The following is an 18,054-nucleotide window of genomic DNA, read 5'->3' as shown; positions in this document are numbered from 1 at the left end:
AAATAGAACTACCCTAGATCTAGCAATTGCACCACTGGGTATTACCCAAAGGATACAAAAATATGGTGTGTTTTTTTTTTTTTAAGATTTCATTTATTAATTCAACAGAGAGAGAGACAGCCAGCGAGAGAGGGAACACAAGCAGGGGGAGTGGGAGAGGAAGAAGCAGGCTCCCAAGTGGAAGAGCCTGACTTGGGGCTCGATCCCAGAACGCCAGGATCACACCCTGAGCCGAAGGCAGACGCTTAACGACTGAGCCACCCAGGCGCCCCAAAAATACGGTTTTGAAGAGATACATGCACCATGATGTGTATAGCAGCATTATCAATAATAGCCAAATTATGGAAAGAGCCCAAATGTCCATCAACTGGATAAATGGATAAAGAAGATGTGGTATAAGGGTGCCTGGGTTAAGCCTCCAACTCTTGATTTCAGCCCAGGTCATGATCTCAGTGTCCTTGGATCAAACCCGTCTATGGGCTCCATGCTCAGCAGGGAGTTTGCTTCAGGATTCTCATTCTCCCTCTCCCTGTGCTCTTCCTTTCACTTGGCCACACACACTCACTGTCGCTCCCTCTCTCTCTCAAATAAATAAATCTTAAAAAAAAAAAGGCATATATGTACATACACACACAATGGAATATTACTCAGCCATAAAAAGAATGAAATCTTGCTGTTTGCCATGACTTGGATGGAGCTAGAGAGTATTATGCTAAGTGAAATAAGTCAGTCAGAGAAAGACAAATACTTTGATTTCACTCATAGGTGGAATTTAAGAAACAAAACAGATGAGCATGGGGGGGCGGGAAGAGGCAAACCAGGAAACAGAGTCTTAACTAGAGAAAAAACTGAAGGTTACTGGAGGGGTGGTGGGCAGCGGTTGGGTTAAAGAGTTGATGGGTATTAGAGCACTTGTGGTGAGCACTGGTTATTGTATGTATGATGTATGTATGATATGTGTATGTATGATGAATCACTAAATTCTACACCTGAAACTAATGTTACACTGTATGTTAACTAGCTGGAATTTAAATAAAAACTTGAAAAAAACTTTCTTATTAAAAAACCGACCAACCATTTTTAATCCTGCATATCTCTATTTTTGTATTATCCTTAAAAGTCGACCTTGAAAAGGCTCTCAGTATTTCCTGTTTGTTACCATATACTCCTCAGTCCATCACATTCTGAATTTAATCCTCACTGAAACCTGTCTGACCAGAGTTATTGACTTCTCTATTAGTAAATACATTAACCGCTTTCCCCTAACTCATTTGACTTCCTGGTAGGATTTGACGCTGCTATCCACTACTTCCTTTTGTGATGCCCATTCTCTAGGTTTTTCTGTTGTTTTTCCAGCAGCTGATTTCCAGGTGCTTAGTCATGCTTTTCTTTATATTCCCATAGTGCCTAAGGGATTGTAACACTTACCATGTTCTATATTAATTATTTGTGAATTCCATAAGGCAATAACCGTATCTTATTCACCTTAGAATTCTTAGGCCCTAGTGAACATTTCTTGTGCCCAATAATCAATGTTTGTTGAATAGTAAATAAATGAAAAATGGAGAACTCAAGAAGACTTGAGGCTATTTTTCCAAAGGTAGTTGAAACCAGTGGGACCTGTTAAAGCACACTGTCCTACAAAATCCTTCACATCACAACACGGGTTTTTTTTTTTTTTTTGTCCCCTGTACCCTCGCCCGAATTTCACCTTTTTCACATTACAGCTTTCAGAATGTGATCTCTGGAACCCAAATTTGCTCTTTACAATTATTTCTACAGATTTCCTCTTTCTGCTTTTCTCCTGTTTCTCAGAGATTTTTTATTCTTTGCTTAAAATCTTACTCTAAGTATTTTTGAAGTAAAATAACATTTAATAAAATAAAATTAAGCAAATACATAAAACATATTGGGAACTTTTGTGGAAAGATAATGGATTGAATACATATCTTTTGCCTCCTCCCAAAACTCCTTTAAAGCAAGTAAAGAGATTTTCAAAAAGGCACACACCTTTAAGGAAAAGAAAATGGGACGGGGCGCCTGGGTGGCACAGCGGTTAAGCCTCTGCCTTCAGCTCAGGGCGTGATCCCGGCGTTATGGGATCGAGCCCCACATCAGGCTCTTCTGCTATGAGCCTGCTTCTTCCTCTCCCACTCCCCCTGCTTGTGTTCCCTCTCTCGCTGGCTGTCTCTATCTCTGTTGAATAAATAAAAATAAAATCTTAAAAAAAAAAAAAAGAAAGAAAAGAAAATGGGGGGATAAAAGAAAAAAAGAAGAATGGGAGGGAAGGCAAAACAAAATTTGACATCTGGAATACAAATGGTGGTATAGAGCAGTCCTGAGAGCTAATAGCCCCCCGACCAAGTCTCAAGAATTTGTGTTTGTGGGGAATCTCTGGACATACGGTGAAGGAGATGGAAGAAAGAAGCTAACAAAGACTGGTTGAGAGTCTGTTTCCTGGGTGGCACAGTTGGTCAAGCCTCAGGCTCTTAGTGTTGGCTCAGGTCATAATCTCAAGGTATTAAGGTCAAGCCCCACTTGGGGCTCCATGCTCAGCATGGAGTCTGCTTGAAAGGAGATTCTCTCTCCCTCTCTCCCTCCCACTCGTGCTCTCTCTCTCTCTCTCTCCCTCTCTAAAATAAATAAATAAATCTTAAAAAAGAAATATTAATATAATCAAGCAATTACCTGTTATTTACCACCAAGGAATAAAAGAGGAAAAACATGGGGTGCCTGGGTGGCGCAGTCATTAAGCGTCTGCCTTCGGCTCAGAGCGTGATCCCGGCGTTATGGGATCGAGCCCCACATCAGGCTCCTCCGCTAGGATCCTGCTTCTTCCTCTCCTACTCCCCCTGCTTGTGTTCCCTCTCTCGCTGGCTGTCTCTCTCTGTCAAGTTAATAAATAAAATCTTTAAACAAAAAAAAGGAAAAACATGATCTTTGTTTTGGAGAACACTAGATAGAGTTGAAGGAGGAATACCATACAGAAAATAGGTAGATTAACAAAACATGCTCGCCAGGTGCTAAGACATCTGTCCCTTACTTAACTTTTAAAATGTTGGCAACAAAGCCTTTGTTTTCTTTTTCTCTTTTTCTTTCTTTTTTTTTTTTAAGATTTTATTTATTTGACAGAGAGAGACACAGCAAGAGAGGGAACACAAGCAGGGGGAGTGGGAGAGGGAGTCCTGTGTGGGGCTCGATCCCAGGACCCTGGGATCATGACCTGAGCTGAAGGCAGACGTTGAACGACTGAGCCACCCAGGCACCCAGGCTTTTGTTTCCTAGCAGGCAATAGGAAGAACTTTCTCTGGGGAATCTGACCAGTCCGATGAGAAGAGATCTAAGGATCCCCGATGAAACTGACTCAACCCAGCTTGATCATCCTTCAGCAAAGTACACATGGTCAAATCCACATAGGCCCTTAAAACTCCAAATTAAACTTTAGGTCTTCCACTCCTAAATTTAAGTAGATAACCAAGGATTACCAAATAACTGAGAAATGCCTCTAATATGAAAGATACAATTCAAAATAAACAAAATGGTAGATTAGAGGAAACATAGGGAAGTAAAGTAAAAACAAACAAAACTATTATCATTACTATATTCAGATAAAATAAAAAATAGTAAACATGACACAAAACATTTAGAGAACAAAAGAGAGCTGTTGGAAATGTAAAATATGATAGTAGAAATGAAAAATAAAATCAATTAAAAGGCCAGACGGTAGGGGCACCTGGGTGGCTCAGTGGGTTAAGCATCTGCCTTTGGCTCAGGTCATGATCCTGGGGTTTTGGGATTGAGTCTGGATTTGGGTTCCCTGCTCAGGGGGGGTCTGCTTCTCCTTCTGCCCCTCCCCCACCCCCTGCTCGTGTTCAATCTCTCTCTCTCTCAAAAATAAATAATAAAATTTTTTTTAAAAAGGTCAGATGTTAAAATCAAAGAAATCTCCCAGAAAATAGAACAAAAAACAAAGAAATGGAAAATAGGAAAGAAAACATAAGAACATCTGTATTAGTTTGCTAGGGCTGCCGTAACACAATACCACAGGCTGGGGGACTTAAACACTAGAAATTTATGTTCTCACAGATGTGGAAGCTAGAAATCTAAGATCAAGTTGTTATCAGATGTGGTTTCTCCTGAGGCCTTTCTCCTCATCTTGCAGATGATGACCTTCTCGCTGTGTCCTCATATGGCCTTTTATCTGTGCATACACATCATTGGTGTCTCCTCCTCTTCTTATAAAGTCCTATTGGATTGGGGCCCCACCCTTATGACCTCATTTAATTACCTTAATTACCTCTTCAAAGGCTTTATCTTCATATACTGTCACATTGGAGGTTAGGGTTTCAACATACGAATTTTAGAGGGACACAATCCATTCTGCAACTACATCAGATGACCAGTCTAGGAATTCCAAAGAGAATGAAGAAAATGGAAGGAAGGAAATAGTCGATAAATGATTCAAGAAAATTTTCTTGTACTTAAGGTTATGAGGTTCTAAGCTGAAAGATCCTACCAAACACCCAGAACAAAGATGAAAACAGATCCGCATCAAGGCACATCATTTCGAACTTCCACAACACTGGAGATAAAGAGGAGATCATATGTACTTCCAGGTTATAAATTCAGAATGGCTTCAGATTGCTCAGTAGCAACACCGTAATCTAAGGGAGTAATGGATTTCCTTAGATTCAGTTCCCTAGGTAGTCCCATTTCAGTAGACCACCTTCAAAATTCTGAAGAGAATTAATTCTGGCTTAATATTCCATGCCCAGCCAACTACCAACCAAGTGTGTAAATAGAACAAAGACAATTTCAGACAGGCTAAGTCTCAAAAAAAGTACCTCTCATGTACCCTTTCTCAGGAAGATTCTGGAGATATGACCCACTAGAATGAGGGAATAAATCAAGGAGGAGGCAATTATGAAATACAGAAAATGCAATAAATCTCAAATATGGAGATAAGAGAATCCCAAGATGATGCTGAAAGAGCAAGCCCAGGATGATAGGAATGTTTTAGGCGCAGACAGAAACCCGTCCCAATTAGATCTGGTGGGAAATCTTTGGGAATTATTGCTTTAAAAAGATGAAATTGGGGCACCTGGCTTGCTCAGCCAGAAGAGTATCTGACTCTTGAGCTCAGGATCATGAGTTCAAGCCCCACATTGGGTGTAGAGATTGCTTAAATAAATAAATAAGCTTAGGGGCGCCTGGGTGGCACAGCGGTTAAGCGTCTGCCTTCAGCTCAGGGCGTGATCCCGGCATTATGGGATCGAGCCCCACATCAGGCTCCTCTGCTATGGGCCTGCTTCTTCCTCTCCCACTCCCCCTGCTTGTGTTCTCTCTCGCTGGCTGTCTCTATCTCTGTCAAATAAATAAAATCTTTAAAAAAAAAAAAAATAAATAAATAAATAAATAAGCTTAAATAAATAAATAAGCTTTTTAAAAAAGGATGAAATTGACAAAATCCTAGCTGCATCTGAAGCCTTGAGAGATTTAAGTACTCAATACTTAATGTTTAAACATTAGACCTAGAGTTTGGGAGGTAAACCAACGAGATACACAGAAAACTAAGCAAATTTAAGAGTCAAGCAGTTATTAGTTCTAGGGAAAATACAATCTTCCATTAGAGAAGAAAATAATTTTATTTATGGTTATGTAAATACTGAGTATTGGTCTAACAAAAAATATATAATTACATTGGAAGGATGGGCACTGGGGAAGGGTGCCGTGTGTGATGGAGATTGAGGAGGAGGAAATAGAGCCTAATCCTTAACTTCTATAATGGAAAGTCAATATCCTAATAACCCAGGATGATGGAGAAATCAAGAAAACATATTTGCCCAATACTTAAAAGCATGGAGGTAAATATGAAAAACATTAAACTAAAAGAGTAGAAAGCAGTTGCATGTGACAGGGGAGAAATGAGGACGTACATCTTTCATAAATTTTGTGGAACTATCAGACTCTGTAAACGTTGAGAATTTATAACCTTATTAAAATTAAAAATGATTTAAAAATATAATTGCATAATAGACATGCATTTAATTGGAAAACATTGTATCTATGAATGACATTAGTCACTCCTCATTATAATTTTTATTAATTCCCTTTCACAACTTCTAAGTAAATATTTTTTAAATGAGTCCACTATGGGCGCCTGGGTGGCGCAGTCAGTTGGAAGCCTGACTTTTGGTTTCGGCTGGTGTCAGGATCTCAGGGTTGTGAGATCAAGCACCACATCGAGCCCCAAGTCAGGCTCCGCATTTGGTGGGGAGTCTGCTTGAGAATCTCTCTCCCTCTCCCTCTGCCTCTCCTGCTTGTTCTCTCTCTCTTTCTAAAATAAATAAACAAATCTTTAAAAAAATAAGTCCACTAAATAGAAGTGCAAGAAATGTGTTCAGGGCTTAGCTATAATTAATCCCACATAAAGAGCTAAGTTATCAACTGGAATATTACTTTGCATTTCAAATAATACCCTGGGGTAAAACTAAGTAACATACAAATTGAGTTTGATTTTTATTCCATTCCCAAATAAGAATAGAAATTTAGTTTGGGAACTTGACCATATGAAAATAACAGGTATAAATAAGAAATGACAGTTATCAAAAACATTAAGCAAAATCTCCAACAAACATTGCTTTCCCTCTTCAGCCAACTTTTGCTAATCTCTGGTTGTTTCTTCAGTCAGCCTGTGTCGTTGAGCTATCCTGGTGCTTTCTGGATATATGCCATCTCTGCATCTGAGCTGTCACTCATCAAGTCTCTCTCCCCTACCTTGACCCATTCTTTATACACCTTTGGGTGACCTGATACGAATAAACCCATATTTTTTCTGGGTTTAATCATATTAGAATGGTTCCAGAATCTTGAAGCCTGAGGCTGCACCTGTGTTGGGGACCTCTGCTGCTCTCCCATGGCTGGTCTATGCATTACAGTCACATAGTCTTGAGACCTGACCCTTGGAATCCCAGAAGCTGTTACACTGCAATCATGTGGTCCTAAAGAGTAAGAAAAATCCTAGAATGGTCAACATGGAGGAATATACTAAATAATCAGAAAGAGATTCATTTGATCAACTGTTTATTGAGCACATGTCATCTTCCAGGCATTGTTTCAGCTCTTTGGAATATAGGTGTAAACAAGAGTAAAAAACTCTGCCCTCCTTCCTATCAGAACAGTGACCCAGTATGATGTGTCAGAGATGTAACACAGTTAAGAGGGTGCAGATGTGGAGGAAGGGGTAGCCAATGAAGGATATAAGAGCCTGAGTGGAGAGGGTCTACTCCATGGTGTGGCAGTGTTGGGAGATTGGTTACATATAGACAAATTGATCAAATACATACATGTACTAAGGATACTTTATAAAGCTATTAAGGGCAATGGATAGCAGGTTTCTTACTATCAGAGAAGGAGTTAACAACATGGAAAAAGAGAAAACTAGAATGAACCCTGTGGTGTGGGACTGGAATTGGAGATACTGATATGAATTCAATATAAATAGATATAGTGATCAATATTGTGTAAATACATATATCTTCTAGTTCTGACCACTGGTGGGGCCTGGAAACAACGGCACTCTAGTGCCTCAATCTTGTTTTTCAAATACCATTGCCAGGGCCACCTGGGTGGCTCTGTCGGGTTGAGCACTGGACTCTTGATTTCAGCTCAGGCCATGATCAGCGTCATGAGATTGAGCCCCACATTGGGCTTCACGCTCGGTGGGGAGTCTGCTGGAGATTTTCTCCCTCTCCCTCTGCCCCTCCTGCACACTTGCTCTTGCTCTCTCTTTCTAAAATAAATAAATCTTTAAAAATAAACAAATACCATGGTCCACTATGAGGAATCAGTGCTTTTTGGAGAAATGGCCCATTCCAGGAGCAGGGAAAGAACAAGGTGAGTCTTAGCATATCTGTGCCAGAAAACAAGAAAGTGCTCAAGAAAGATGGGGACGTGTCAAAATGACACAGAAGCTAGCTTGCAGAGACGCTGTACTAGCCAAATTACGGACACTGTGAACATCAAAAGAAATTATAGTAATGGATTGTAATGCACTATATTTGAATAAAATAGGAAGCCATGGGTCCATATTGATATAATAAATAAATGCATGAATTGAAAATTTGATAAGGAACAGTCTCAAAGTACCTTACCCCTTCCCAAATAGTTCACAATGGAGGTCACTTAATCGAATTACCAAAGTAAACATCATCAGTAACAGAACATATCAAAACCGCATGCCACCCGAGAAGATACAATGGGAACAGCACAGCATCATTTCTGTGTACTTCTGCCAAAGATGCACAACCTAACCTAATTGAGAGAACATCAAAATAATTTTAAGACATGTTGCAACATAACTGGTCTGTGGCCTTCAAAATTGTTAAAGTTGTGAAAGTCAAGGAAAAAAATTGAAGAAATGATCTAGACTGAAGAAAACTTAAAAAAAAAAAAAGGCAACCAAATACAACACATAATTCCAAATTAGATCTTTCTATTGTGAAGAATTTATGAGGACAATTGATGAAATTGAATGGGATCTAAAGATTAGTTGGTAATAATGTATCGATGTTAACTTCCAGATTTGGGTGATGTTTTGAGATTATGTAGGAATCACACACTGAAGGATTCATGGCCAAATGGGCAACAATTTACTCTCAAACTGTTTAGAAAAATTAAGGTCTTTGTACTGTACTTGTAAATTCTGGGGAAATTGAGTTATTTCAATGTCTTTAAAAAGTGGGAAAAATCTGTTATTTTAGAAGTTATATTTCAGCAAGAAGAGACAAATAAGTAAAATATGTAGTCTATCAAATAGCTACAGGCTTGAGTTCTGGGCACACCCTCAGTCAGAAACTAAACAGCAGAGGAAAGGCCAGGCAAGGACTAAGAAGGGGCAATCTGTGAGGTGGGATGTGATCAAGGAGAAGCTGAGGGAGAAAAAGTTTTCTAGAAGTATGAAGTGGTTCACTCAGTCAAGTGCCGCTGAAAGATGAAGGGAGATGAACAGAGATCACTAGAATTGGCCCCAAGGAGTCTCAGGAGGATCCTGAAGGAGAAGTTTCAGCTGACTGAGGACAGCAGCCAGGTTTAGAAGGTTTGAAAGGAAAACAAGAGGTGAGGTCATGGAGTCAGTGTGTATAGAACTCTCATCCCAGAAGTCAGAGTGATGTAGTTCGACGCTCGTGTGGGGGTAATGGAGGTTCTTTGTAAGATGCAAGGTTACCAGAACATTTTGTACAATGGCAGGGGATATCCAGCAAAGAGAGAGAAACTCAGGATGCAGGAAACACTCTGCTAACTTGGAGTGGTGAGAGGGATGCCATCAGAGATTGCATGTGGAGACTCTGACATTGGCCAGAGTGGAGGAAGACAGGATGTGCCCACGGGAAGGTGTGACCTCTGTTACAGTGGCAAGGAGGGAGAATTTCATATGAGCTTGCTTCTGTTTTCTCAGTGTAATGTGAGGTCAGGTCATCTATTAAGAACAGAGATGGTGGAAGGTGAGTGGTTGGATGGGGCTTTGAAGAGAGAGGAAGAGAAGTAAAATAGTAATGTCATTTTGGGGAGTGGGCACCCCAACACAGAAGGAGTGCAGAGAAGTGACTCAGATGGCCATGCAGACTGAGGGCCCATTAAGATCTGTGGTTATCAAAGTGAGATCTGTCAGAATGCTTGTGGATTTTTTCCCAGCAATATCCAGCTGTTTGGTACAGGTAAAGATATAGGATATATCTTATACCAGAGATGTATTCGATAGGTAAGGCTTCAGATAAGTTTTCACCCACATTATTTCTATTAGCAAACTGAATAATTCTTTTTCACATACACATATTTTTTTTCTTCATAGACACTAGCTGGATTTAAACAAAGAAAGACAAGTTATGAGTTGCAAAGCCTTTAATGATAATATTTGTATTATTTTTATAACATGCATAATTTCACACCTGTGGTTAATCAGCAATTATTTCAACACTTGCAAAGTCATTTGCCTCAAGATTTAGTTATAATGCATGAATGTAAGTTAGTAAAATCAAAGAACAGCAGAACAGCAACAGCTTATCTAATCCTTCTTTATACTCTTTCATGATCAGAAAGATGCATAGAAGGGTTCTTTTAAGTGCCAAAATAGATTGACATATAAACTGTCAATTTATTTTTAAAGCAGTATGAAAGCAACATTTCTGAGAAAATACTTAAACAAAGGTCACACTTTAGAAAAGCAAAATTCTTAATTTGGGCTGTCTTCATTTTTAGCCATTTGGCATTCTGCTCCTTTTTAAAATTTATATTGCCCAACAGAGAGTGGTTTTTGTTTGTTTTGTGGTTTTTTTTGGTTTGTTTTGTGTTTTTGTTGTTTTCTGTTTTTTGGGGTTTTCTATTTTTTTCTTTTTTTACTGTTTTTGGAGATGACTGAACAGATGACTATTCAGCTAGGATTTTGCCTAAGATCAGTTTGTTTTTAAGATAATCTTTTGTTACATTTTTATAAACTATTGGGGAGTACTAAAGATTAAGTTGAGGTTATTTCTTTAAGAACTGAATATCCTGGAGATGTATTTGATAGGCAAGACTTTATTTTATTTATTTTTTTAAAGATTTAATTTATTTATTTGACAGAGAGACAGCCAGCCAGATAGGGAACACAAGCAGGGGGAGTGGGAGAGGAAGAAGCAGGCTTCCAGCGGAGGAGCCTGATGTGGGGCTCAATCCCATAACGCCGGGATCACACCCTGAGCCGAAGGCAGACGCCTAACGACTGCGCTACCCAGGCGCTCCATATAGGCAAGATTTTAGATACGTTTTCACCAGCATTATTTCTGTTAGCAAATTGAAAAATGTTACAGGCTATCAAATAATAGATACATTCGTAAACATGAAGCCTTTTAGAAGAAAGACCATATTTTGTTCCTGCTTCTGTGAAAGTGTTATCGTTTGAAAGAATGGTCGTGTGACCTTTCACTCAACTACTGCTCCCTTAATATGAAAAATAGATAAAATGAGCTGCAGAAAGACAACTCCAGTTACACTCCACAATTCCGAACATATTGAGAGACATCTCGGTTTTCACAGTGTGCTCTCCATGCCACCCTGTAGAGAAAAGTGAAATAAACACTGATAAGGTTAAAACATAACTTCATTGTAATAGACACACTTCACATCCTCTGAGAGAACAGAATGTTTTACTGGTAAATGGATGACACGCTCCAGATAGATTCAGGTATTGCTATTTATTAAATGGAGATATGTACACCAAGCATGTCACTTCCCCCCAGAACCCACACTACAGCACAGGACACAGAACATGAACGTTGATCTATGCATTCTACAATAGCAACTACACAGTGTTTTCCACATTTACTTAACTTCAAAAGCAATTTCAAGATAAGACAAGGAACTGGTAGTATGTTGAAAATCTTAAAAACTCTAGAAATCCTCTAAAATAAATTGAAGGGGAAAAGAGTAAGATTCTAAATCAGATGAACCAGGTTGTTTCTACGAAACTCATTGTTTAGGGTAAGTCTAAAGCTGCAGCGTTCAGTTCTCAGTAGCATACTTTGGTCTTCAAAAATCTCTCACTTCTTTCTTAACACTAGGGCAAAATAGCTGTCCCCTTTTATTTGTTTATTTATTTATTTATTTATTTATTTATTTATTTAATCTTTTGAAAGAGAGAGAGGGGTGGGGGGAGAGGAAGGGCAGAGGGAGAGAGAAGAATCTTTTTTTTTTTTTTTTTTTTAAAGATTTTNAAGATTTTATTTATTTATTTGACAGAGATAGACACAGCCAGCGAGAGAGGGAACACAAGCAGGGGGAGTGGGAGAGGAAGAAGCAGGCTCACAGCAGAACAGCCTGATGTGGGGCTCGATCCCATAACACCGGGATCACCCTGAGCCGAAGGCAGACGCTTAACCGCTGTGCCACCCAGGCGCCCCGAGAGAGAGAATCTTAAGCAGGCTCCATGCCCAGTGCAGAGCCCAATACAGGGCTCGATCCTAGGACCCCAAGATCATGACCCGAGAGAAATCAAGAGTCGGACGCTCAACCAACTGAGCCACCCAGTCACCCCCCCCCACCTTAATGCTTAAACGTACCATGCACGAATGCCATTTGGATCACTGACAACCCTCTTTGCACATGCTACAGCTTGAGTGATGTCATCTGTCAGCAAAGCTGAAAAAGAGGTGGTGAGGAATGAAAACAACTTCCACAGAAACTTCATTTTAAGTTTAGGTTTAGTCAGCTTTATCCTCTTAGGAGGATGACAGAACATTAAGATTATTTTCCAAGAGTCCATTTATCTGTGCATGTTGGGGGGAAATTTTTCTTCATTCCATCTGATTTGGCATGAAATAAAACATTCTGTTTCTCATTTACCAAAGTCATGGGAAACTCTGGAGTTGTTAACTAATGTGACAGAAGGTTCTCTTTTTATTATTTACTAGGCACTGTTAAAACAAAACAAAACAAAACACCCAAACAAACAAAAAACCAAACACGGACTAACAATTTTTAAATCAGCAGTTCTACTACTGGAAATTTATCCTAAAGAAATAATAAAAAATGTACCCAAAGATGTACGCACAGGACATTTTATAGCATTTAACAAAGGGGGAAAAGCTGAACAACCTAAGTGCTTACCAGTAAGAGTTGGACCAATAAGTTACAGAACATTTATTTGTGGAGTTCTTTCCATCCTTTAAAAATAATACATATCTGTATTTGTTGACATAAAAATAATTTGTGGGATAAAGAGCAAGCTGCAAAGCAGTATATACAGTACAGCTTCATCTTTCTTCATGCACGTTGCTTACATGTCTGTATGTAGGTACATTTGTGCGTGATGTAGCTTTACATTCATATATATGATTGATACATATTGTGGAAGAAGATATACCAAAAGTTACCAGTGGTCATACTGGATAGTAAGGATTTTTATTCAATGACCACATATTATTATATAATACAAGATTTTTAAAAAATAAATTAAAAATAAATTATCTGGATACAAAATGTATTCTAAGACTACTCTTGTCTATTAGGAATTTTAACATTAAAAAATTTAACAGTATCAATTTTACAATGCTTCTCCAGTATTTTATACACTAAAGATTCCACATGTTGTTTCTATTTTTTCTATAAGTTCAATAGAATATTTGTTTCACCCCAATTAAACAAATCCACAAATTAACTTGTTAGGTATAACAATAATTATATCAGTACTGTATTTTCCCAAGATGCAAACTGAAGAGTTGAGAAATGAAAAGTCACCATGTTTCTAATTCACTTTAAAATCATGCAGCAAAAAGAAAAAAACCCATACACAGAAAAAAAAAAAGTAAAAATGACAAAGTGTTAACAACTGTTAAAGTATGTCATAAGCATATGGCTATTTATTATACAAAAGTCTCTAACTTTCTATGTTTAGGGCATTACAAAATAAAAAGTACAAACAATTTTTAGAAAAGGGCCACAGAACCAAATTATCCCTAAACCATCCCAAAGGAAGTGAGAGAAATGGCATTGTTTTCTACAAAGCGTCAATACATCCATTTATGATAAATCAGTAGATCATTTTAGAAACTTGTGTACATTAGAAAAAATGAACTTTTTATGATATCACCAGCTCTTTAACTTCTTAGGGAATTAAGAGGAGGATCATAGTTTCTAGGCACTGAAATAGAGTTTTTCTAGGTCCCTGATGAACCTTTCAAGACTTTTTCATTTGTACTGAGCCTCTGTTCTCGTGTAAGTATGACCAGAGGAGCCCTGTGTCATCACTCAAACATCATCTTGTCTTACCGCTGCAGGGTATGCGACAGGCGTTCACGGCTCTGGGCGTTTTGCCATCATTACACCAGTAGCGGCTATTGATCTGAAATATCCCATAATCGGTGCTTCTGCTTCCGGGATTGTAGTTTGTAGCCCTTGTGTTATAACTACTTTCCCATTTGGCCAAACACACCCCTGAAAAAAACTTATTCTTAGTAAGAAACATCAACATCACATGACGTATTTTGCATACCATAATCAGTTCCATTTTGCTATTCTATTTTATTAATGACTTACTTTATAAATATAAAGGTGTGTTTTCCTTGTAAAAATATATATATATATATTTTTTTAAGATTTTATTTTTTTAAGTAATCTCTACACCCAACAGGGGGCTTGAACTTACAACCCTGAGATCAAGAGTTGCATGTTCCACTGACTGAGCCAGACAGGCGCCCCCGAATATATTTTAACATTTTAGTGAGAATCCTTTTGTTAGCAAATCATTTTGTAATACTAATGAACTAGATAACATACTTTTAAAACATTAAAATAGCTGTTTCTTCCATTGCCATTACCCTTCCCCTGCTCCCATCCCTCAGGCAAGGTTTAACCTAGAATGGAAAAATCAACAGAGTTGTTGAGTGGATTTTATAATTAACAGCAGATACATACATACACTGATGGAAAAATGCTTTTTATTAGGAAAAATAAGAATTTTCTGGGAGAAATAAATTTTCTTAAGCTACCTAAAGGTGAATTTTGTTATCAAATCAGGGAAAAACAAGAGATATAAATAGGAAAGACTAGTTCATGCATCCATCCACTCGTTCATTCAAAAGTAGTTATTGGGAGGAAATGTTTGAATTCAACCTGCAAAATACAGTGATCACATTGACAAAAAAGAACCAAAATATAAAGTAACTTTTACTTGGCCATATCTTGAATTACGTGGAAGAAAGTGAAAACAGTTAATAAACAATACTGAGTAAGAATAATAAAACACTATTACAAGCTGCATTTCAGGGATCCTTATATAAACAGTCACCGGGGAAATAGGTTGCTACCGCCCCTGCACTGAGAATTCAACATAGGGTTTTCAAACTTTGCTGTTAAAAATCTCATGTCATGGCAGAAGAAAGTACTCATTGCTCTAGGTTCATTATCCTTGAAACCAAGTTCCAAACAGGAAATGCCTGGAGTCAAGTACGAAGGACGTGACAGCTATCCCAGATGCTCAGCTAGACCTTTGAGTCAGCCTACATGTGCCACCGCGTCTGAGGCAACTGACAAATTTAGCGGCACCAGAAGAGCGCAATGGTCCTGGCTTCCTTAGAATGGCAGAGAATTTTGCCCTCCCATGCCCTCATTTCTTCATCTGGCATATCTGATTCTAAAGAAACAAGTTGATATTTTCAACCATTGTAAGTATACAGACCCTCAAAAGAAACAAAAGAAGTCCATTCATTCAAAGCCTCTTTATTACTATTCATCCTCTATCTATCCCACACCTGGCTAATTATTTGGAAGTATGAGGAAGAGTTAACTTACAGTTTGCCAGGCTGACACCTTTAAAGCCAGCCAGCCCAAGTCTTTTCAGAGTTCTGGCCAGTTCACACCTTTCAAAGACCTTGCCCTGGACGGTGATGGAAAGGAGGAGAAGTCCCAGAAGAAGAAGAGCCTTCATGTTGACTGGGAAGCCAGACCTCTGCGCTGACCAGGGAGGGTTGTCCTCAGTATTTAACATCTTTTAACTTCCTTCTTCTCCTAGTGGTTTGGGGGTTCCGCACTTTGAGAGATGTGAAAAGCAGGAACTCTTTATTGGTTCACTGACTTTAAAAGCTTTTTTTTTTTTTTTTTGAAAAGAGCTATTCTGATGTCCTAAGAATTAACCTACAGGAAAATGATGAAACGGCATTGTTTAAAGAACTGGCTCAGGAAGAATTGGGAAGTGGGAATGTTTGCAAACCAGGAACTATCTCCTGTTTTATTATGAATTTGAGCAACTACAAAGAAAAGAAGAAGAAGAAGGAAAAGAAAAAAAAAAACAACCCTGAGTGAACATTTTACACAACAGAAAAAGAGCTCCAATTTTTGATTTTGCATTCACTGTGCTGTCTTCATCTTTTTCACTCAAAATTATTTTTTATACTCTTTCCCCAAAAGCACATAACATGTTATCTATCATTTTAATGGGTATATAGCATGATACCATATTGCTCAGCCATATCCCACTCTAAACTTTTTGTTGCTATTATGCATTTTTTGCTTATAAATCAGTGTTTTACTATTATAAATAAGCCTCATGTGAACAATGTTTCTAACTTTTTGACAATGCCTTATCTCACATTTTGATCTTAGAACATAAGGGGTCGTTTTAAAGCAAGGGAATTTTATAATCAAACCTAAAGAACAGTAGCAGAATATGCCACCTGAAAATCTTCCCTTTGGCACAAGGATTATTTTGAACTGAAGGCAACTGAGAAGAAGCAGATCCAAAAAATCTCCCTGCCCTCCCCCTATATACCTGAAAACAGAACCACCTAGGTTTGTACGGGAGTTAATCACTGACAAATCTACATGCTTATCACTCCCAAGACAGCATCACAGGACCTCACATAACAAATTTTACTGACTAGCTATTATCTTCCAGTGGCCACTAAATATTTATCTTCCCACAGTTTGCTGCCCTTAGAAGCCTAAAACTCTTTTCCTCTGTCTTGTCATTCTTCTAAAAATGTATTGTTCTTTGGTTAAGATGGTATGTAAGCCCAAATTCTGGCTACCTCTTTGAGTTACTCATCCCTGGGTTTCTCTCAAATATATATAAGATATCCATGTTCCTAAACTTACTTTTCTCTTGCTAATCTCTCTTGTTTTAGATATCAAAGTCCAAATCTTTAAAGGTATATCTACTTCAATTGTGACTCCAAACCAATAAGCCTTTTTATGGCTTAAAATCAGTAAGCCTTTTATGGCTTAACCATGGACACGGAGAGAGCGCAAACGATATGACCCTCTCAAGATGCAGAGCCACTCCAAAGATAGCTTAAGAAAGCAAAGAGCCCCACTGTCATAGGTGGTAAAGAAAGTTCTATCTCCCACAAAGGAGACACTTTAGTTCTACAGATCCATGAATCTGTGTTACCAGAATGTGATACTGGAATAGGAATTTTCCTAGCACAAACGAGGAAAGGATAATAGAGACAGCAACAGCCTCCTAGCCTGCTAGCCAGCCTGCTGCCCTGTGCAAGTCTGACAACATGCACTCCTCCCCTTCCCCCGCAAAGGTGGCAGAGACCAGAGAGAATGTTCTCACTAGTTACAAAGCTAGGTTCTCAGTACCTGAAACAAGACAAATGAAGAGTCTCATCTTATGATTTTTATCCTTATGACAAACAATACAGAAGTCAGACAAAGGAAAACACGACTATTTCTGGGAGGTGAAGAATCAATAACCTGTAGGTACCCAAAACTAAATTCACAGTAGTCATGATTCGAGACCTGTTTTTACAAACGTTATTCTCCTGCCATTATGAATCTGGAAAGGAAGAGACAAGAAAATTTTATACTCCTCTCTTGTCTGGGCACTATAGTCAGAGAGCTGGGAGACTGACATGGTAAGGACTCTTACCTTCTGCTGATCTGTCGTCAGTTCCCCATACATCAACTGCAGTCTCTAGGGAGAGAAGAGTTTTCCAGACTTCCCCTCTCCCATCCTCATCACCAGAAACTACAGGAGGAGAAAATTTGCCTTCTTTCTACTCTTTTAGGGTTTCAGCTGGGGCTGAAACAAAGATTCATAGATCTGTAGGACTAAAGTGTCTCCTTTGTGGGAGATAGAACTTTCTTTACCACCTGTGACAGTGAGGCTCTTTGCTTTCTTAAGCTATCTTTGGAGTGGCTCTGCATCTTGAGAGGGTCATATCATTTGCACTCTCTCCGTGTCTATGGTTAAGCCATAAAAGGCTTATTGGTTTGGAGTCACAATTGAAGTAGATATACCTTTAAAGATTCGGACTTTTATATCTAAAAGGATTTTTAAGAGAGCTCTCATCCTAAACAAATGTCCTATTGGTACCTACAGGAAGATCAGATAAGAGAAAGAAAGAAAAGAAAAGAAAAGAAAAGAAAAGAAAAGAAAAGAAAAGAAAAGAAAAGAAAAGAAAAGAAAAAAAGAAAGAAAGAGAAAGGAAGAAAGAAAGAAAGAAAGAAAGAAAGAAAGAAAGAAAGAAAGAAAGAAGAGAAAGAGAGGAAGGAAGGAAGGAAGGAGAGGGAAAG

The 18,054-nt window shown here is 38.5% G+C and overlaps 1 protein-coding gene across 1 annotated transcript; it reads right to left on the bottom strand.

The window, feature by feature from the left end:
* Positions 1–9,885: 9,885 nt before the first annotated feature.
* LYZ (lysozyme) lies at positions 9,886–15,551 on the bottom strand. Its single transcript, XM_002922180.4, has 4 exons — positions 15,325–15,551; positions 13,804–13,968; positions 12,096–12,174; positions 9,886–11,091 (listed from the first exon to the last, which is right to left on the bottom strand). The coding sequence occupies exons 1-4, from the start codon at positions 15,518–15,520 to the stop codon at positions 11,025–11,027; spliced, it is 507 nt and encodes a 168-aa protein (XP_002922226.2). The 5' UTR covers positions 15,521–15,551; the 3' UTR covers positions 9,886–11,024.
* Between the last annotated feature and the right edge of the window lie 2,503 nt (positions 15,552–18,054).

The sequence above is a fragment of the Ailuropoda melanoleuca genome, chromosome 15 (genome assembly GCF_002007445.2).
Source record: "Ailuropoda melanoleuca isolate Jingjing chromosome 15, ASM200744v2, whole genome shotgun sequence".
NCBI classification, from domain to species: Eukaryota; Metazoa; Chordata; class Mammalia; order Carnivora; family Ursidae; genus Ailuropoda; species Ailuropoda melanoleuca.
The sequence above is the reverse complement of the archived record's forward strand: the minus strand, read 5'-3'. Positions and strand labels throughout refer to the sequence as shown.

Bases quoted from the DNA above. Each gene is read 5' to 3' on its own strand.
- LYZ (XM_002922180.4), bottom strand. From the start codon at position 15,520: ATGTTAAATACTGAGGACAACCCTCCCTGGTCAGCGCAGAGGTCTGGC. The intron at 13,969-15,324 runs GTAAGTTAACTC...AGTTTTTTTCAG, and splicing joins AGGTGTCAGCCTGGCAAACT to GGGTGTGTTTGGCCAAATGG. The intron at 12,175-13,803 runs GTAAGACAAGAT...CCTCTTTTTCAG, and splicing joins CTGTCGCATACCCTGCAGCG to CTTTGCTGACAGATGACATC.